This window comes from Pteropus medius, unplaced genomic scaffold (genome assembly GCF_902729225.1).
Source record: "Pteropus medius unplaced genomic scaffold, Ma_sr-lr_union100, whole genome shotgun sequence".
Classification (NCBI taxonomy): domain Eukaryota; kingdom Metazoa; phylum Chordata; class Mammalia; order Chiroptera; family Pteropodidae; genus Pteropus; species Pteropus medius.
Window position 1 is genome coordinate 5,036,709 of NW_024342474.1, and position 22,203 is coordinate 5,058,911.

Sequence of the window (22,203 nt, forward strand, 5' to 3'; positions counted from 1 at the left end):
CAAAAATATTAATTTCCCAATATATGTTTATCATATTTTCTGCAAGTCATTTACTTTTTAATTTTTTATCTAGATGCTTTTATTTTTACTAATTTAAATTTTCTGATTTTTATGTACTCCACTTAGGAAACTCTTCTTCTTCTATGTAGTTCATAGTCATTTACTTTCTTCTAGTTTTTACCAGCTTAATTTGTTGAATAATCCTTTTCTAATAATCTGCTTTTTATATGATACTGCCTGTACTTTTGTTATTCAATTCTTGAATCATTTAAAACATTGTCAGACTTTTTGAGCCATTGAAATTTTTAAAAATTTTAGGAATATCAGTCTTTCCCATAAGATTTTAAGGGTTTTGAGGATAGCAGTTGTGTCTATATCACATTTTATTACTTTCACAAGAATTATAATTTGTTATTTAGTGACCATTAAAATTTATTATAATAAAACTTTTATTAACCCCTATTAATGTGATTCATAGTGGGGTATCCTAGTTTAATTCTTTTTTTCCAGGGTAAAAACTGCAATTATGCAGTGAAACTGCTCAGAGCAAGGAAACCCCTAGGATATGGGGACCTGCTGGACCTCTTTCAGGTGTGTGAAAGCGCTTCATCTGATCTCACAGTTATAAAATTTGGAAATAAAATATATTTAACAACACACAGTGTTTTCTATTAAAGGAGTTATGCTTATTAAGGGATTTAGGTAGAAAATAAAATTTTACTTTTTTTTTTCCCCCAAAACTATCTTTATATTTTAATGGAAATTGAAGTAACAGATTTCGATTAAGGAGAATTGACCTTTTCTTCTTCTTTTCCTGGAATGATAAAAAAAAAAGTGGTTAAATCAAGATATTTTTATACAGCCTTTTCTTCAGTGTGATTTCTAGAATCTAAACCCAGAGTTTTTTATATAAACTTATGCTTAAATAGCATGTCATTAAAATTACTGTACATAAAAGGAGAGAAGCTGTCCAAACTAGAAGAGCATGATAAAGTTCTCCCTAGGACAACTATCACTTTTAAAAGAAGAAAACAGATTTTTATCTTACTATATTGTGATCTGGATAAGGTGGATATGTTTTTGTTTTTCACATTATGCTTCAAAAGACAGAATAGATCAATAGGTTATATTTATTTTTTTGATGACCATCTATTCTGGATAACAGAAACTTCATTTTTGATCACTATATTGTCATATAAACTGGGAGGAAAAAAGTGAGAAGAAAAGAGATAGATGTTTGATTCCTTTGAGTTACATTAAAATGAGATTTTTAAAAGTTATTTTCATTACTACTTTATTTCAGTTTGATAGACCTGGATAACTGTGACTGACATGTATATAACACTTCACTATAACTCACCTTATTCTTTATAAGATGCACAGTTTTTTCACATTTTAATATTCTCCAAATTGGTATACATCTTATAATTGATGGCATCTTAGAATCACTGTGGGCTAGGTAGTGTTGTGGTGTCTTTTTCAGTGCATATGAACAAGTTCATATTTGTTCGGTTGAGTTATGAGTGTTGTTGATATCACATGTTTAATTGCTCTTTAAAATGTCACTTTAGTTGTGCAAAAACTTTCCATTAATGTCTAATGATAAGATTAGAAAAGCACCAGGATCAAAACATGCAGTGTGGGTATAATTGATTTAAAAGATCTCAGAACCAGTGGTGAAGTACTCTTTCAATAAAATGAAGTATCCCCAAAGCTCTTGATGGCCTTGATGAAATTGTGAAGAAAAATTCTGAATGATTAGTGAGTATTTTATCATAGTTTAATTGGCATTGATTTTCTTTCTGTGTGATATTACAGCTGTGTCTTAAAATCACTGTCATCAGAGACTATGAAAGTACATTGTTTTTCCTTCTATGAGGATAGGATCCTTTTTCTTCATATATCTGAAGACTTCAGGCAGACTTTAAAGTGCAGATCATTGGTTCATCTTAAATACTTTTAACTCTTTTTACTTCTATTTGAATTTAGTGCTGTTTATTTTAAAAAGTGGCAACATAACATGAGAAGAATAGTGAACCAGAAGTTAGAAGACATATTTTCAAATTCCGATTGTACCACCTATTTACTTGTCACTTGGGCTAAATCATGCCCTATAAACTCTGTATGATTATTGTGATACTCAAAATGAGAAATGCATATTAACATAAAAATTACAAATGCAACTTGTTACTATTGAAAACTTTTATTTGCCTAAACAACATTTAATAATTAGAAATGTTCAGCAGAGTTGAGAGTAGCCTCATTCTAGCATGATCAAATATGGCAGGATATTTACTGCTTCAGAATAGTATTTTTTGAGCTTTCTTATTATCTTTTAATGATTCATGTAATTGTTTCGAAACATTGTTATGGAAAATTTATATCTCTGGGTTTAAGTCAAAACCTTTATACATAAGAAAGAAGGAAATAAGGCAAGGGACCCCTTTTGGAAACTCTTCTTTCCAGTCATATTTATCTCTTGTCTCATATATGTCTCTTAGCTGTGCTAATTCACTCATTTATGCTGGCATACTGAGGGACTTTGCAAAGCATGCTGTAGGAAATTGTAGTCTTTATTTACCATACCATAAAGAGAGCTTTGGGAACAGAGAGCTGGAGGTTTAAATGATAAAATTAATGTTATTATTGGTTTTATACTTACTTTCAATGGTGACTCTGGATGACTTTCTTAGTTTCTTTTGAAAAATATGTTGAAACTCAGATTTGTATGTCTTTATTACAAGTCTTAACCTCAAAAAGCAGTTGATGGATGTAGTACCTTGGAAGTGTATACCAAACACATACATTTATATGTTCTTGACTCGGAATTCCATGATACTTATTCAGATTTCCCAAGGATGACAAACCTGTCTTATTTATCTTTGTTTAGGCGTTGAGTGTGTATTGATTTAATTTTGTTTGGTAATTATATATGATTCAGTTTGTGCATTTCTAACCTTTTCCATTTTTATTGCCACTCTAAAACTTCTGAAAGAATTGACTTGGTAGGAAGAGTTAGGATTTGGAATTTTAGTATGCGCATCCAATTAATTAAAGTAATGCTTCAGTAATAAGAGGAATGATGTTATTGTTTTTAATGAGTTTATTTCTTGAAGAAGAAATTAAGGCTATGTAAATTCAAGGCATATAATAAAATTATGGAGAGTTTCTGAATATTCAGAAATGTGGTGGCGATGATGGGTATACTATTTTAAATTACATTTTCTTCTCTAGAATACGAATTCTTATTTGTGTTTTCCCTTCTGCACTATTGAAGAAATAGTATGATTCTCTGAGGCAGAATAGAACTTCTGAGAAGTTAACTGTAAAGAGTTTATAATAAGAAGGGAAAAACCAAAGGGTGGAGTGTCAGGAGAAATATGTAACAAAGCTGTAGTTAGGGATGTAGTTTAGATACAGAGTCTGTTCTGTAGTATTTATTTGAAGTATTTTAACTCTAATACTTGATTTTTACTTTGGTGTTTATTTTACCAAAAGTAATTTTTATTAAGTTGTCATTACTAGTTGTAATTATATAAAAATGTATTGCTATTTATGAATTAGATTTAATCATTTATTTTATATATGTTCTAAATAAAGCACTGAAAGAGAACAGCTCAGAAGTTGTTCAGCCTTTTCTAATGGGTTGTGGAACCAAGGAACCGAAGATCACTCAGTTATGTTTGGCTGCCATTCAGAGACTCATGTCACATGAAGTAGTGTCTGAGGTAATGTGAAGATTTTATATGAACTGTGCACCTAAGAATCAGATCAGGAGGTTTCTTAAGGGAAGAATGAAACATACTTGATATTTAATGTCAAACAGTTTTAGGAATAGCAGTGTTCTTGAAGGACATGTCTTAATTTTAAAAGATTAACAAAATATTTTATTAAACACATTAATAATGAATAAAGATGAAGTGTATTGTCAAGTAATTTATAACTTTCATAGTCATAGTTCAGTAATATAGATGATTATTTTGAGAAGCAAATTTTCAATATCATTGAAGAGAATATAAGTCAAAAAATTTATAAAGGTAGGAGGGAAAATCATGACTTTCCTGGATTATCTGAAGTGATAATTTGTCGTTCATTAACTTAAGTGTATTTTTTACATCTAATTTTATGATGGTAAAACAAGAAGAAACATTTCATCACTATGAATCTGCATCCTGCTTTCAAACGTAGTGGTGTTAACCTTAACTTTATACTCTATAAGGTTATAGAGTGGTAAATTCATATAGAAGTGGTAAATTCAAATAGAAGTGGTAAATTCATTTGCCTTTAGTACAGCATTCTAAACAGTGTCAGATCTGAGTTTATAAATGTGTTGTTAGGTTTCATTTTATTTTTTCTATAACATTGTAGATGGAATAATATGTAAGAAACAGTAACAGACTCATAATTTGCATATATCCATATTCATCAGTGTCCAAGTGAAATATACCCATATTATTGTAGGCATGAGCTTTGATTTTGACTAGGTATTTTATCACTGTATGCAGATATTTGCTATTTGCAGATATTTAAATGGTATATTATATTTTAAATAAATTAATTTTTTGAGAAGAAAATTGGTTGTCTCAAATTGGTTGAGAGACATGTGCTTGGATTGTATATCTAGAAACACAGGCCTTGCTATTGTAATCAAGAAATTCTCTCCGGCGAAGTAACAGTTGTATGCTATTTTATTTTTTTTGACTAATTAAAATAATTATTTTACAGACTGCAGCTGGAAATATAATTAACATGCTTTGGCAGCTAATGGAAAATAGTCTTGAAGAACTTAAACTACTTCAAACAGTTCTTGTTCTTTTAACAACCAACACAGTAGTTCATGACGAGGCACTCTCTAAGGTAGGAAACCTGTTTGACGAAGTTCATAAGTGCTTTGAGACAGTATTTGAATACTGAAACAGAAAAGCCCTGGTACTGTTTGAATCAAAAGCTACTTTCCTGTACCTACTGTGATAATGGACACTGCACATTAAAAACCATCAGCACCTTATTTTCCTCAGTTTAGAGTTGAAATCAGGTTAGGGTGAAAGCAAAGCCCTTTGGGTATAATTAACAGGCTTAGTTATGAATGGGAAATAGAAAAAGAAAAGTAGCAGAGAAATAAGAGTAGAGGAAGAGGAAAGAGAAAAATATTTTTTGAGGTATCAGTGTTCTCTACAATTGCCTTGAGTATTCCCTCTGATAGCTCTCCCTTATCCCCCTTTAAAAATAATTTCACATGTATATGATATATAAGCTAGATTGTTTAAACCTGTCCCTTAAGTAGCTGGAAAAGTGTCTTTTTGACATTTGTACTAGATAAGGGCTGCATATGTGGTAGCTATTTCTCATTTCTTACTACTCCCACCCTCTTTGGAAAATATAACACCTGTTCTTTTATTTATTTCACTATTTAAAAAGTATTGTAAAATTATGAACTATTTCTAAAGAACAGAAGGTACAGACGGTGATATAAAGACCAGTCTTTAATTAATGGTTTATTGTTTAAGGAATTTGTTAGACTTTTACTAAGAGTTCTTATATAATTTGCATACTTTTAAAGATGGATGACTTATAAAGTAGAAAAGTACACTGTCAGATTAAGCTGTGTATACTATCTCTGGAGAGTATACTATATTTTTTAGTTATTCCTTCAATGTTCTTAGGTCATAATAAAATTTTACTTAATTGCAAGTGGCTTATTTTAAGCTCATACATGTTTTAGAAAATTTTTCATCTACTTTTATATATACTTTCGTTGTATATAATTCTTTTTGGTTTCTAGCTATCAAATTATGTTCTTATATATCTCTTTAAAATGTTATAAAAGATTACTGTTTGACCTACCAAAACAATAACTGATAATAGTTTTATAACTAAATACAGGATTTATTTTAGTATGTTGGTTAATTTGGAACTATAATATTTTGGGATTAAAATGAAGTATAAAGAAATAATACAAAATTGAATAGTGCAAAACCTTCTATGTAACATGTACCTTTCCTTTATGTTGAAATTAAAGAGTAATAGTGGTATCAAACACTTATTTCCTTAAAAACTTTTAATATAATTAATATGATAAGGCAAAGAATTTAAACTACCATTATGTTTTTCTTCAAGAATTTTTTTTTTTTTTAAACTGTGAAACTTCTAGAACACTTCTAAATCTACCTTGGGGTAGATTTTCTTAGGTGGGGCACAAAATCTATGAATCATAAAAGACCCTATAGAATGGGGGGAAATATTCACAAATATTTGACGAGATATTATCTATAATTTATAAAAAAATTCTTACAATTCATTCATAAGATAACCCAATAAAAAATGGGCAAATGATTTCAACAAACACTTTACAAAATAAGGTATTCAGATAGGTAATGAATACATGGAAATTGGCTCAACATGAATAGGTATCAGGGAAAAGCAAATTAAAACAGCAATTAGATATCATAATACATCCATTAGAATAGCTAAAATTTAAAAAGACTGATCATATCAAGTGTTCTTGAGGACATGGAATAGTTCTGAACTTTCCCATACTACTGGCAGGAATGTAAAATTGTAAAGCTACTTTGGAAAACTATCAGTTTCTTTAAAAGTTTAACTTATACTTACCGTATGATCCAGCCTTTTCACTTCTAGGTGTTTATTTACCCAAGGTAAATAAAAACATATGTCCTCACAGAGACTTGTATATGAATATTCATAGCAGCTTTATATAGCCAAAAACTGGAAACAACTCAAATGTCTATTAGCAGGTGAATGGATAAGCAAAATGTGGTATACCCATACCTTGGAATACTACTCAGGAATAAAGTACAAACTACTGATAAAAAGAACATGGATGAATATCACAAGTATTACAAGTGAAGGAAACCAGACACAAAAGAGTGCATACTGAATGATTCTGTTTGTAGAATGCCAGCTGATTCTATAGTGAAAAAAAGCAGATAGGTGGTTGCCTGGGGCCAAGGGTGGAAGAAAAAAATGGACTGGAAAAGATGGAAAATGGACTGGAAAAGCGCACAAGGATACTTTCAGAGTGATGGAAATTTCTTGTATCTCAACTCTGGCAGTAGTTTCATAGGTGTATGTAACTGTCAGAACTCATCAAATATAAAATTTAGAAAGGGTACAGTTTATTGTATATAAATTATACTTTATAAAATTGATTTTAAAAAGAATGACTCCTTTAAAAAATTATACTTTTATTTATGTGCTTAGCAAGTATATATAGTATTTCTCTCAATGATTTAGCGATATAACAAACTTTGGGTACTTGTTATTTGCTAAGCAAGTTATTCTAGGGCAATAAAAGCATAGCACATTGTTATATACTTGTTAGAAGTACCAGATTGTATCACACATCACCTTAGCTAATCTTATGTGACTATACATTTACTGAGAGTTTGAATTATTTTAAAATACAAGCATCTTTGTAATTTTATTGTATAAAAGGGTAGGACTTTTAGTAGATGTGATTTGGGCAGTTAAACATATATTACTTAATTTTGGTTTGCATCAGATAAAATAAAGATAATAGCCATGTTCTTCAATCTTATTTCATACTAAATTAAAATTGTTTTTTAGGCAATTGTTCTTTGTTTTCGACTGCACTTCACGAAAGATAATATTACAAATAATACAGCTGCTGCTACAGTGCGACAAGTTGTTACTGTTGTTTTTGAGAGGATGGTTGCTGAAGATGAACGACACAGAGGTAAAGTAATAAAAGTTGTTTGCTTTTGACATTGGGTGGTTCTTATATCCATGATTTTTATTTACTTTTAGCCTTTTTCTTCTGAACTTAGGCTATCTAAAAAAAAATACTTTGAAAAATATATTTAGCAACATTATTATGTTGATAATGGCAATTAAAAAAATAAACCCTCCACAATTCTATCACACTGAGAAGTCACTCTGTCTTCCATGTTTATTTCTAAGATATGCATAATTTAATAGTAAGTTGATAATTTCACATTTATACCACATACTACATTACATGTATTTTTAACCAAACATTACATTATATGATTTTTTCATATTATTCTTTCATTTATGTAATTTTAATTTTAGTGGTTGCTTTATGTTTGGTTTCTGTTCTATAATGATCTAGTCTCCTATTGTCCACTTACATTGCATTTGATATTTTATTGTTGTTTTGAGTGTCTTTCTACATGTATTTTTTCCATTCAAATTACTGCTTTCGTGTAAATTCCCAAGAGTGGGATTCCCTCATGTGAATTTTTGTCTCTGCCTATTAACATGTGTTAATAAAGAATATTTATGTAATGTAAGGATTAATCTTTTCCTTTATTGTAATTTTTAACAATTACATCTTTTTTTATGATTTAAAAAAATTTCCTAAAAACTTAGAAACATGTCCCTTCAGAGAACTGGCAGATACTCTTGTTTGTTTCAATTCTTATAATTTCATAACTTTTAACTATAGAAAAATTTTTTTCCATTTATTATCCTTACTGGATGAAAGGTAAATTTTTTTTCCTGATTAGTTGAACGGATCATAATAAGGTGCTACATCATGAGCAACCTTTCTGCTTTATATAGTCAAGAAACAAGATTAAGTTATCGTTCCCTTTACATAATTTTTTTTCCTTAACTCCTGATTTTATGTAGTCTTTCACTTTATTTGATGTTATTTTGGTAATACTGGTAAAAATAGCAATGCTAGTAATGGTAATGCCGCCTACTCTAATAATTACCTCACTTTTCCTGAAATTAACCATTGGTCAGATTTTTCACATTCAGTTTCAAGCATTCCGAATCTGTTGGTTTATTAGAATATTCCCACTGATTTTGGTATATTTATTTTTATGCACTTTTCCTATGGGAAATGCATTTGGAATTATAGTAGTTTGAGAATTAACTCTTCTTATAAGTGGCCTGAAGTGACCCCTGAAAATGGTTTGCTATTCACTTGATCTAGAAAACCACACAGAGTCATGCACATCTTCATGTTCACTTTAACACTTGTGAAACTGCTTGGGCCATCAAAGGTATGCATATCTGAAAAGCCACTAAATTATCAGAAGGATGTCACTTTATAGAAGCAACGTGTTCCATTCTGTCATTCGATGGTGGAGTTGGTAGTTGTGCCCAAGCTAAACAGTGAGGCTGGATGCAGGGTCAGTGGCCGAAAAAGAGTGCTGAATTTTTGCTGCACAAGCTTAAAAATGCAGAGCGTAATGCTGAACTTAAGAGTTTAGATGTAGATTCTCTGGTAGGTCACTGAGCACATCCAGGTGAACAAAGTTTCCAAGATATGACACAGAACTGACAGAGCTTGTGGTGGATTAACCCCTACATAAGCTCTCCCTGCCATATTGAGATGATCTTTACTGCAAAAAAGCAGGTTGTTCCTAAACCAGAAGAGGAGGTTGCACAGAAGAAAAAGATCCCAGAAGAAACTGAAGAAACAAAATATTACGGCCCAGGAATAAATTCAGCATCAATTAATGCTAACAAAATATTATGGCCCAGGAATAAATTCAGCATCAATAAATGCTAATAAAAGTTAAAAAAAGAAAAGAAATACTAAGAAGTTAAGCTAATAGGATAAAACAGAGCAGTTCTCTAGTTCGAATATCTTATATATTCATAACCTCAATGTAATTCCTGGATTGGTAGTTTTAGCTGTGTGTCTCAAGACTAATATCTCATTTGAAACTTTCTAGTGAGGTAGAATGTATTTAGAACCTCATTCTTTTCAAGTAGTCATTAAGTCAACATTTATTCAAAACAGCCTGTCATAATTTACAATGAATGATATTTTATTAGTATTCAAAGAAATGCTGAGTGGATAAGCACCATTCTCACTGACTCTTAGCTAGTCAGTATAACTGACATAGTAATTGTGGCAGATCAGGCAGTTAATTCTCTTCAAGGTGGTAAGATGATAAAAGAATTAACCATGTAGTAAACCTTTATATGTTTGATTGATATTTAAAGGCACGTTCAAAGATCATGTGAATTTCAAATCTATGAAATAAAGGGGCTGCAGAATGGGAGACTGGAAAGTCAAATGTGTGGATAAAGAGACTAAACTTATAAAAATGAATGTAAGATAGTGAACTGTGATTTTTATGGCATTTTTTAATGGTATTTTGATAAAAATAGATCTCCCCTTTTTTTATTTTGGGGATATAGTTCTAAGCTTATAAAGTTTATAATTCTATAGACTAGTATTTATTTTAAACATATCTTTTAAATAGTATGCAGTCTTTATTTTATTAAAGATCTTTATGAATTCCTAAACCCCATCTTATTTTGATTGCAGATATTATAGAACAACCAGTACTGGTCCAAGCAAATAGTAACCGAAGATCTGTCAGTACCCTTAAACCTTGTGCTAAAGATGCATATATGCTTTTCCAGGTATTTCAGTTGATATAAATAATTTTTATTATAGAATACAGTTTTGGGTGAATTTTTGATTTTGGAATTTTATATGTCTGATTTAATTTTTTAAAGTGTCAATATTTAAGATTGTCAAATTTTAAAGTGTCAAAAACGTTCAAAAAACGTTCTAAAGCGTTAAAGAGCATCCATAGCTAATTAACATGATAAAATGTTATGTTTCACTTTAAGGAAATAAAATAAATTAAACCCAGAACTAGAAAATAGGTAAATTAGGGATGACTAGTCATATAAAATATTTCTTCAACAGGAAAACTTAAGTAGTAAACCTCTGATCTACTTAATATAATTTGATATATGAATATTTGATTTTTATATTACTGGTCATGAATAAATAAGTAAAATAAAATTCATCTGTACTTAACATTTTATTAATTTTATTTTAAGTGGGTTTTCCTTTTTTTTTTAAATAATCCAAAAAGTTTATTGATCTAGAACCTGGTTTGAATGTGCCAGAAGAGAGTCAGTATTGTACAGAAAGTTGTACAGGATTATTTTAAGTGGGTTTTCATTAAAAGAATGTTAGATTAACTATTTATCTGTGCACTGTATTTATTATCGATAGTTATACAATTCTTTCAAGGTTTACTTATATAATTAAGTATACAATTTGTCAAAATTCGAATTACCAATGCATAGTTTCTAAGGAGTAAAAACAAGTATATAAGAAAAGAGATTTAAAAAAATTTTTATGAACTATGAATTTTGAAAAGCATCCTTTATTCCAGCATGTGAATGTTTATTATTTCCTTATTGTCTGACTTATTTTTACAGGACCTTTGTCAGTTGGTTAATGCTGATGCCCCTTACTGGCTAGTAGGCATGACAGAAATGACTCGAACATTTGGCCTCGAATTGCTTGAATCAGTCTTGAATGATTTTCCACAAGTCTTTTTACAAGTGAGCCATCAGTAATGTCTTGCAACAAAATCAATGTTTAATTTTTTCACAGATATTTTTCAAGAAAGCGACATGTATTTTTCCTCACATTAAGAGAATTATATCCTTAGGTTTAGACGTGATGATTTAGTGTTACCTAAACTTACATTTTTGTAGTGCCCTAGCATTTTGAAATTTTAACAGTAGAAGGAACCCCTAGAGACTGTCTAGTCAGGCATTTCTCAATCATTGAGTATATGAGGGAATGAGATACGTGAGCTATTTTATAATATTTAAAACCAAAAGAAATAGTTATTGACTTTTATTTGTGTATATGTAGTTATGTGCTTCTAGATAAGTTAAACGGAAAGAAAGTAGTCAATGCTTAATTTTAATGTGCAATAAAAATATTTCAAATCAGAAAGCTAATAGGAGAAACAGTAAGAATTCAAACTTTTTATTTTACTTGATAGAAGCTAAAGTCCAAAATTGATTCAGTGATTTACATAGGGTTCATTAGTTATTAGCAGATCTTAAACTAAAATTTAGATTTTTTAGTTAAAAAGCTACTCATCTACTAATCTACCTTCTTCCTAAAGTCATCTATTTTATTCTTTGCTCTTACCTACAAAATATGGGAATTAAGTACCACAATAGTAGAATATCCTTTAGCCCAGGTGGTGGAACTGAAGTTTTTATTATATGGTTCATAATTTTTGGTATATATTAGGCAAATGTTCAGTGCTTTTGGTGATAGTGAACAATATTAACTGATGATTCCCTTTCTTGTACTATAATAGAATAAGTAGTGTTTAGATATAACTTGTTTAAAATGATGGCCATAACAGCTACCACTTTTTGACTGCTACGCTGTGACAAAGTCCTTACATATTACATTCATATGACTTTCTCTTTAATCTTTACAAATGCCTAAGAAGTACCAGTTATTCCTACTTTACACAGGAGGAAGCTGAGACTTCTAGAGGGTTAATTGGTTTGTAAGTGACAGTTGAGATTTGAACCCATGTTGATCCAGATTCCAAATTAGTTTTTCTCCTATCCCCTTTTACATTCACACCCACATCTCAACCATTACCTTCAAAATATATACAGGATCTAGTCCCTCATATGACTTTTACTGTAATCATCCTAATCCAAGCCACCATCACCTCTTACCTGAATTAATGCATTAGCTTTTCAACTGCTTTTTTTTGCATTTATACCTACCCCATTCTCTTATAGTTGCTTCTTACACCACATCCAGAATGGTCTTTTAAAACAAGTCAGACCTTTTCAGACTTTTGTAAAAGTGTTTCAGTAGATGGCCTTTTTGTCCAGAGTAACAAATAAAGTCCTAATTATGATCTATGGAACTTTTCAAGACCTAGTCCTCAGTATTCCTTTATCTTATCTGTTTTCGCTCTTCTTGCTTTTACATTTTAGCCCCACTGTGAGTCATGCTGTTCCTTAAATGACCCAAGTAGACTCCTGCTTAAGGGCCTTTGTGCTTCCTGTTTCCTGGGTCTGGAATGCTTTTATCCCATATGGCTTCTTCTCTTATTCTTTGGAAGTATTTGCTCATTGGTCAACTTATCAGACAAACCTTCCCAAGCACTTTGTTTAAAATGGCAACTTTTTTTTTATGTCAGTACCCTTTCTGACCCCTCTTTATTTTTCTTAATAGCACTTACTACCTCCTGACATATATGTATTTGTGCATTAGTTTATTTTTTCTCCCCATCTATAGGAAAGCGACCTCCTGTGAGGCAGGGACTTAGTTCACTGTTGTACAGGTGCCTGTAATAGTGCCTGGCATATTGCAGATGTTTAATAAATATGTGGATGAACAAGTGAATAAATTGGTGAATGAATTTAATTAGAAATTTCTGGTTTGGATTATATGTTCTGATTTTGTAGGAAAAGATTTGAAAAAATGTCTCCAGATTTTTTGTGCCCACAAAATTCCTACTCTATTCTTCCTGCTGTACAGCAGGGGGGAATGTGGGAGACACACAAAAAAAGAATTATTCTATGTATAATCCTGGAATTTATTCTTATAAAGTTTTTTTGAGAGATAAATATTTGTTTTCTTTTACTCATCATTTACTTGTTCAACCAAAATTTACCAATTGCTTACAGTGTGCTGGTGATCTATGTATTCTGTACCAAGGATACAGAAATTAAATAGATAAAATTCCTGCCTTTATGGCACTTACAAGTCTAATTGAGAGAAAACATTAGCTGAATAATGAGACGTGATGAGTGCTGTGAAGGAAAAATATAAAAGATGCTGTGGAAATGAATAACATAGGTACTAAGTCCAGTGGAGAGTTGATGAGGAATCAAACATAGGAAGTGTTTACATGAGGGATGAAGCTAGTTGGCCAAAGTAGGTAGAATAGGAAAAGAATACTCCAGAGCAGTGACCCTAAGAATGGTCTGTCTCAAGAAAATGAGCTCTAAAAGGGCATGGATAAAATTCAGTGTAATCCTGAACCCCTTTCCCTACCCTAGCACAGTGCCTGGTACATATTAAGCAGTTAACAAGTCATTGCTGAATAAAGCAATGAAATATAGTAGGTGAGGAAAAAGGCCATCTTCTGCCTTCTTCAAAATGAAATCAGTGAATTATATAACTTATACTTTATGAATCAAAGATGACTTATAGGGTTCTGGCTTGAGCAATGAACTGCTTGTTAAGATGGGCAGAATCTTATTCCACTATGGATAGAACTTTATTACAAAAGATAGATTATTCATTTTTTTGAATACTTAGGTATTCAAAATGAGATACCACAAAATGTTAGCTAAATTTATGCATCGTGAGCTCAGAAGTAAGTTTTTGGGCTGACGTTATAAATTTAACCATCACTGGCTTATCGTTGTTAGTCGAAGATATAGGAGTAAATAAGATCACCTGCGGTGATAACACTGACTAGGAAGTGAAAAGGCTGGTACTTTGGTGCTCTGAGGACTCTCAACATTAAATGGTTGTGCATAAAATGATAATATAAACAAGACTAAGAACATGAGGTCAGAAAGGCAGGAATGCATCTGAGAGTGTGACATGATAAAAGACAAAAGCAAAGAAAGCTTCAAGGTAAACCAAGTAATCAGTCATCTCAAAGATTTCTGTAAGGTGAAGACTGAAAAGGCAATGTTTGCTTTGACCACAGAGATCACGATGAATATAATGAGAACAGTTTTAATTGAGTTGGAGTGGTTTGTGATGATTGTGGAGTAACCTAATTGTAATCAGTTTAGTAGGGGAAAAGTAAATAAATAAAACTTCTAAGAGCTGTATGTAATATAAATTAACCAATATATAAAATTATTTAGTAAAGTATGAAAATGAACTTAACTAAAATTAACCAATATATAAAATTATTTAGTCAAGTATGAAAATGAACTTAACTATGTCTTTAATTTTGGCAGTCAGAGAAACTAACTGTCGATATGATAGAGTTTCAAATCTCTAAAGTCTAAAGATCCTATTTTGAGGGGAAAGAATTAAAAAGTACAGAACAGTCTAGAAGGATATACATTTGGAATTAATAATGACTAATTTATCTCCAGGAGGTGAGATGATGCAAGGCTTTTATTTTTATCTTTTTTACTTATCTGCATTTTTTCTCTAATGCATCTGATTTTTCCCCCTCTATAATTTTCTTGAATGAATCTGATTCTTTAAAGATACATTTAAAGATTTTTGTGATTCTGAGCAAATAAGCTGCTCCATGCCTTATTTTTCATGCCTTATTTGTGGGATTAAAGGATTAAATTGGGTAATTTTTGTAATTGTGTCTTTGTTCTCAACCTCAGTGAAACCTGGATAATTAAAACAAAATAATATGTTTCAGTTAAACATTATATGTCGACTAGGACTTACATTGTCAGTAAAATGGGACTACTTTAACTCATCTAGGGAGTTAACAGGTTAAGGGAGGTTTTCTGCATAAAATGCCATGACTATAAGTAAAATTTAAGAATTTTTTGCAAGATTTATCAGACTTTAAAAAAATTATGCCTGTTTGTCATTGTATTTTTTATCAGCTTATTATGTTCTGTTTAAGCAATCTTAAGTAGAACAAATATTATGCTAATTAATCTCATATGCATGAATAGAATTGTTATCTTTGCAAAAAAGAATCAGTAAATTGTATCTTATATTTTATTAATCAAATTTTCTCTCCTCAGCTGCCTATTTTAAATGCTTTATCTGTTGAAAATGTGTAATCTATTTTCTTTCTTCTGTTCTTTGGTTTTAATTGTTAGTATCTTACTAAAATTAAAATTTTTGGCAATAAGCATCACTTAATTCCAAAATCATTAAATGTTTCTTTTTCATTAGATTCTTTAAAAAACTTATTGAAATATTATCATTTTGATCTTACACTCTCAAAGAGCAATACTAATTTCAGAATTGTGTGTAAATGGTAAAATAATAAACTATATAAACTTAAGGCTAAATTAGTCATACCAATTATGAAGAAGTTTCATTTCTTAGGGAGAATGTTTAAGAAGCATTAAGTACAAGCTAAGTTAATTCTTTTTTTCTTTTTCTTTTTTTCTTTCTGCAATTAGCACCAGGAATTTAGTTTCCTCCTTAAAGAAAGAGTATGTCCTCTTGTGATAAAGCTTTTTTCTCCAAATATAAAGTTCAGACAAGGTTCCAGCTCTTCATCTTCTCCAGCACCAGTTGAAAAACCATATTTTCCTATCTGCATGCGTTTGCTGAGAGTAGTATCTGTTCTGATAAAGCAATTTTACAGTCTTTTGGTAAGTGCTAATTTTCATATCTATTTGTGTGTATAATTGCAGGCAGTGCCCTTTTTAGAAGACAATCTATTACAGTGTATTTAGCTCTTTCACTTCAGTTAAGCAGACGTTTTTAAAAAATGAGTACCTGTAGGTATTCTCCAAGATACTCTAAAGGTTCATTCTGTTTATTTTCTCTTGAATGTTTCTTATATAATATTTTTAATGTATGTTTCCGAGAGTCATGTCCTGTTATGTGAAGCCAGCATAGGATTTGTGGATTTGGAATTTGGTTTTTAGCTAACTATAATTAGATGAAAATTAAAATTATAGTGTCTGCAATTTACTGTTTTCACTTAAACTATATCATGTATATTAACAGATTAAAGCAGAGAAGTTAAAGACTTGGTGAACTGTAGGATTAGAAATCAATTTTGACTTCTAGTATTGTATCTTTTGCATAAATATATGGATGCAGAATATGTTATGATATTCCTGATCATAGTTGTATCAGTGTAATGACTACTCTTAAACATTCAAATATTAGTCAGAAGAAATGGTGTATTTTATTTTATGTTGTCAAATTCAGCCTTGTATAATTTTAAACATTTATATCTTTAATTTCATTAACATAAATAATTGGTTATTGGTCACCTACTGTGAGCAGTCATTATACTAATGTTATAACTAAACAACAACATTACAAACTAATGGAGATTATAGATAGTTTTTATACTAAATTCTATGGAGAGCTTTTTAAAATAAAATTTTTTTCTATATTTATGATAACACTTGTTATAGATTTTGTTTTCATATTCCAAATCCATTTATGCAAAATGCATTCAGAAATAACCTTTATAAACACTTGTAGTTATTATTATTTCTGGCTACACAAGATCTATCTATAATACATATTGATGTATTTAGTGCATTGTTTAGAAATATTTGTAGACAATCAAATCATTTCAGAATGTGTTAGAGACACTGTAAGCTATTAGAGTTTGTTGCCAAGGATTTAAGAGTCTTTTGGAATCATAATTGTTGGCTTGGATGTGTTTTGTTCTTCCAAAATTAATAATATGTAAATAAACTTAAGGCGCCTAAGTTTATGAACTTATTGCCATCTTTTTCTGTAAGGATTAACTTTTTAAAAATTATAATAAGTATTCTCTGCAACATGTAAGGTATTTGATATAATTTTCAATAATGATATTGAATTGAAAAACCCAAATTTTGTTGTCTAATTATATACAATTAAAATGGAGGAAAATTCTGTGAGTTTCTACATTGATAAATTTTTAGAAATTTTGAAAGGGCTGTTGGCATATGCTGAAATGAATGAAAAGTAGCTTAGTTTCTCCAAAGATGGAAAGTTTTTACATGTCAGTTGTTATATTTCATGTATAGTATTTATAATCTGTTTCAATCCATAAAGAAACTTAAAAAAATGTAAACCAGAGTGATATCAGCAAGATGGTGGAATAGGAGGCTCTAGGCCCTCCATCCTCCATGGAGATACTGACTTAACAACAATATACAGACCAGATTGCATTTGTAAGAACTTCAGAGACTGGTTGAGATATTACAGCACTCTAGGCAAGTGCAAGGCCAAGAAGAGGTTCATTAGAGTGGATAGAAAAGCCTGTTGCTCTTACTTGCCATACTTCATCCCACTCTTGGCACTGCATAGCCTGGCATGATCAAGAGAACATTCTCAATTTATGACTTCTCCTTCAGGTGGAGAAGAAGGATGAAATGTACAATCACCATCCTGACTTTTTGGAGTACTGCGCAAGAGACTGGTTTTTGTCTTACCTATTCTTGAAGCACTGACAGGAAAAGTGACAGCACTCTTAAATGCCAGGGGACTTGCTGAAAACAAAGGCCAGCCCTGTGGCTTGCTATAGCTACGAGAGACTGCAGTACTCTAGATAGACAGCAGTGGGAACTCCTAAATAGAAACAGGCCAGTCTCTTCAGCTGGGAAATTACGCACATAAGCCCAGAGGAGACATATCGACAGAAAAGATTTGAGAGGACCCCAGAATCTCTAGCCAGGTTGATAGGTGATCTTTCCCTGTACAGAAATAATCTATAAAAAGTAACAGAGTTGGCTGTATTTTCAAATGCCCAAAATATAAATGGAAAATAACAGGGCATTACAAATAAACAGGAAAACATGAGCAGTTCAAAGGAACAAAGTAAATCTTGAGAAACTGACCCTAAAGAAAAGGAAATTGTTTAGTTACCTAACAGAGAGTTTAAAATAAGCATTGTAAAGATCCTCAATGAGCTCAAAGAGAGCACAAGCAACTAAATGAAATCAGGAATATTGTATGAACAAAATGAGACTATCAACAAGATGATAGAAACTGTATAAAAGAGCCAAATTCTGAAGCCGACGAATAAAATAATTGAAAAATTCACTAGAGGGGATCAACATCAGACTGTTACAAGCAGTAGAAAGAATTGGTAAACTTGAAGACAGGCCATTTGAAATGATCAAGTCAGAGGAACAAAAAGAAAAAAGAATTAAGAGATTCTAAGAGACTTATGGTACACTGTAAAGCTGACCAATATATATATGTGTAGGAAAAATGCACTATAATTTACTCTCACACTCACAATACCTCTGACACCAAATATGTGCATTCTTTCCCCCCACACTTACCAGATCTGTGACAGCTGGGCGTTTTATGTTTCAGTTCCACAAGTAGTGGGTCCCCAGGTAATCCACAACTTCTGTCTAATTTGGGTACAGATTGGAGGTTTTCACGACACCCTCCTTGGTTTCAGTAATTTGCTGGAGTGGCTCATAAAACCCAGGAAAACATTTTACTTATTACACGCATCTCCCACTTTCAGAGTTTACATTATACCGCTTTTCTGAGAAACCTGTTTCCGCTAATTGAAAGAAATCTATAGAAGATTTTCACTCTTATGAAAAAAGTCATTACTGTACTAATAATGTGGGTCTTTCATAAAAGCCAAGTGATGTATTGTGAACTATTGAAAAGGGGAATACTCTTTGCTTTACACTATTTTGGCTTACAAAAGGTTTCTTAGGAATTCTTTGCTTCAGACAGTGGGGGAAACCTGTATTGCTAATTTATTACAAAGGATGTTTTAAAGGATACCAATGACCAGGCAGATAAGATAGGGTGAAGTCTGGAAGAGTCATGAAAGCAGGAGTTTCTGTCCTTGTGAAGTTGGGGTGTGCCGCTATCCAGCATGTGGATATGTTCACCAACCTGGGAGCTCCCCAAACTTCATATTTTGGGGATTTTTATGGAGGTTTCCTCATGTAGGCATGATTGATTATTAACTCAATTTGACCCCTCTCTCTTCTCCAGAGAATGGAGACTGGGTCTGAGAGTACCAAGCTTCTAAATCATGGTGTGGTCTTTCTGGTAACCTGCCCTTATCCCGGCGTCCACCAAAATTTGTCTCATTTGAACAAAAGATGCTCCTAATCACCCAGGAAATTCCAAGAGATTTAAGAGCTCTGTGTCAGATGCTGCTATCATTCGGGGAATTACAAGGATTTTAGGAGATCTGTGTCAAATCACAATATTTTAGTGGCTATAGTGTAAATTGAGTGATTGATTTGTACTGTAGTCACCCTTTCATAGGAGAGAAAATGATATACTCTTCAAGGCAAGTTATATAACATTAGTAATTCCTTCCTTTGGCTGTGATATACTTAATGTTTCTGAGAGCCTTATTTTCTGGCCTCAAGATCTAATTGATGAGCCTTCAGTTTTACCACCATGTCTATATTCCACTTCCACTCTAAAGCAAAAAGTGCACTGAAGGACCTACAAATGTTAAAACTTTTCAGTAGATGCAGCTGTTGCCCAGTGAGTCACTAGCCTGATTTCTTTTTCATCATGTTTAGAAAAAAATAATCATTCTGTATTTGTATATCACTTTGTCTTAACTAGGGAATGTTTTTATTCTGAGCATTCTTTTTATTTGATTTTTCAGGAAGATGTAGCTTTATAAGAAGGTTTCCTTGCTTGTCATCCACAAAGTTAGTGGATAAAAAAGCTGAGTCATCTGGTGCTTTTCTACTTCATGTTTAAGGCGGTGACAAAGGCTGATGACTTCCCCAGTCGTAGCAGTCTAAGGATAAAGCTGATTTTAGTTATCTCCTACTTTATCCTCATGATTATGTCCTATTTTTAAGCATCCAGTTAAAAATACAGAAAGTCATTAGAAAATGCCAACTGCTAAGACTTTAGGCTAAAATCCTGAGGGCTACTATATTCCCAAATCTCTTGCCCCACATAATGCTCACTCTTTCCAGGGCACCGCTGGCTAAAATGTCCAGTAACCTAACCTACTACACCAGAAGTAGAAGGAAGATTCATTTTGGCCTGCTGATCACAATGTCAGGTTAATTCTTACCTCCTAGATCTCCTGCTGGGTCCTCAACTAATATGTAACAGAAACAATCCATTAACCTCTGAATTAAACTGGTTACTCTTTGTTCAGTCATCAAACATTTAATAAATAATGTTGAGAATGGGCTTTAAACATTATTTATTTACAAAGTCTTCCAAGGAGATGGTTTATAGTAATAACACAGGTAACTAATATTAAGCAAAACTGTGTACCAAGCTTTATTCTAGGTACTTTATATATATTACGTCTATCAACTGCTACAGGTTCCTTCTTGTTTTCCTACTAGAAAACATATGCATCCCTTGGCTTAGCCTGTTTGTTTGTTAAGAAGCAAAGAACACATGAAAAAACCATTGTGGTATTTTTGAAGGGTAGAGCATTAACAGTTTATGCTAACAGCCAGGAATGAGGATGGAGTGATGGTGCATAGTGCTTTCTAAAGAATAAGGATAAAAAATTAACCACGTCAGCAGATCACTAGTGTGAGTTTTCAAGGATGTATTTAGAGAAACACTATTTTCACTATTAGACTTTCCACATATAACTACTTTTCCCCTCTTTTTTTCTCTATTTCCCATTAAGAATTTTAATTTGTTTAAAATTAAAAGATGTTATTGGTTTATCCGTAGGACTAAGAATGAGAATGTATCTTATAATCCTTAGATTTAAAGAAATGTTATTTAAAAATCTTATATTTTTTAGGTAACTGAATGTGAGATATTTCTGTCACTTCTGGTGAAATTTCTGGATGCAGATAAACCACAGTGGCTACGAGCTGTTGCAGTAGAATCAATACACAGACTCTGTGTGCAGCCTCAGCTATTAAGGTAAACCTCAGCAACATTTTATTAAATGAGGAGGTTCATAGGAAGAGTTTGTTTTAGTCCCAAATATTAGTGACCTCTAAACAACAAAAATGTGTATTGTGTTTATATGGAGGGGTAGGGGTAGGGGTATGGAAAGAACTGGGAGGTGGGCAAAAAGTATAGTTAGTGATTGCCATCAATTGAATTTACTGAGTTGATATGGCCAAGGTAAATTATTTTAGAGCATTGACCTCAGTATGAACCTTTGTCCTAAATTAGTAAATTCACTCATGATGAAGTTTTAAGTATAACATTGACACTGATTGATTAACATTCCTTGGCTGTTAAAAAAGACTTAAATTTTAATATATTCAACTATGTTCCTCAGAAACATTTAAAATTATTTTACAGGTCATTTTGTCAGTCCTATGATATGAAACAACACTCTACCAAGGTATTTCGTGATATTGTAAATGCGCTGGGATCGTTTATCCAGTCATTGTTTCTTGTTCCTCCTACTGGAAATCCTGCTACAACAAACCAAGCTGGTAAAGGCTTCTTTATATTTTTATATTGTCATAATTTACAACATTCACTATTCTGAGAGGATATTTTATAGAAATCTTGCAACTAGTGAAATTTGGACTACTTAAATGTATATACTTATTTTGTAATATTTTGCTATGCTTATTTATAGTATTTTTATTTTATATGTAAGTATAAATAAAGGCTTACACTTAAATAATAATTTGATCTCATTGAAGCAAATATGTTTATTTATTTCCAGAATATGTTTTCTTCTTTGATATACTTTCAATTACTCTAATCACATAACATAAAAAATGAAAATTTTCATTTTAATTTTCATTTTAGAAGAAACTTTATTTGGTGCCTTTCTTTAAAGAGTCTGGTTACTACTT

General features: G+C 31.5%; 1 protein-coding gene across 5 annotated transcripts in view; it reads left to right on the plus strand.

Annotated features, from left to right (window-relative positions):
• The window catches only part of MON2 (MON2 regulator of endosome-to-Golgi trafficking), a 99,080-nt gene that overhangs the window by 18,103 nt on the left and 58,774 nt on the right, over positions 1–22,203 (plus strand). For 4 of the 5 annotated variants that reach the window (XM_039865876.1, XM_039865879.1, XM_039865878.1 and 1 more), the window contains 8 exons: positions 3,601–3,728; positions 4,726–4,857; positions 7,588–7,717; positions 10,295–10,392; positions 11,209–11,334; positions 15,898–16,092; positions 21,180–21,304; positions 21,695–21,831. In XM_039865876.1, coding sequence (XP_039721810.1) covers positions 3,601–3,728; positions 4,726–4,857; positions 7,588–7,717; positions 10,295–10,392; positions 11,209–11,334; positions 15,898–16,092; positions 21,180–21,304; positions 21,695–21,831 — 1,071 coding nt within the window. Of the gene's footprint in view, positions 1–572; positions 592–3,600; positions 3,729–4,725; positions 4,858–7,587; positions 7,718–10,294; positions 10,393–11,208; positions 11,335–15,897; positions 16,093–21,179; positions 21,305–21,694; positions 21,832–22,203 lie in introns of those variants that run through there. The other variant, XM_039865880.1, reaches the window with a different exon arrangement.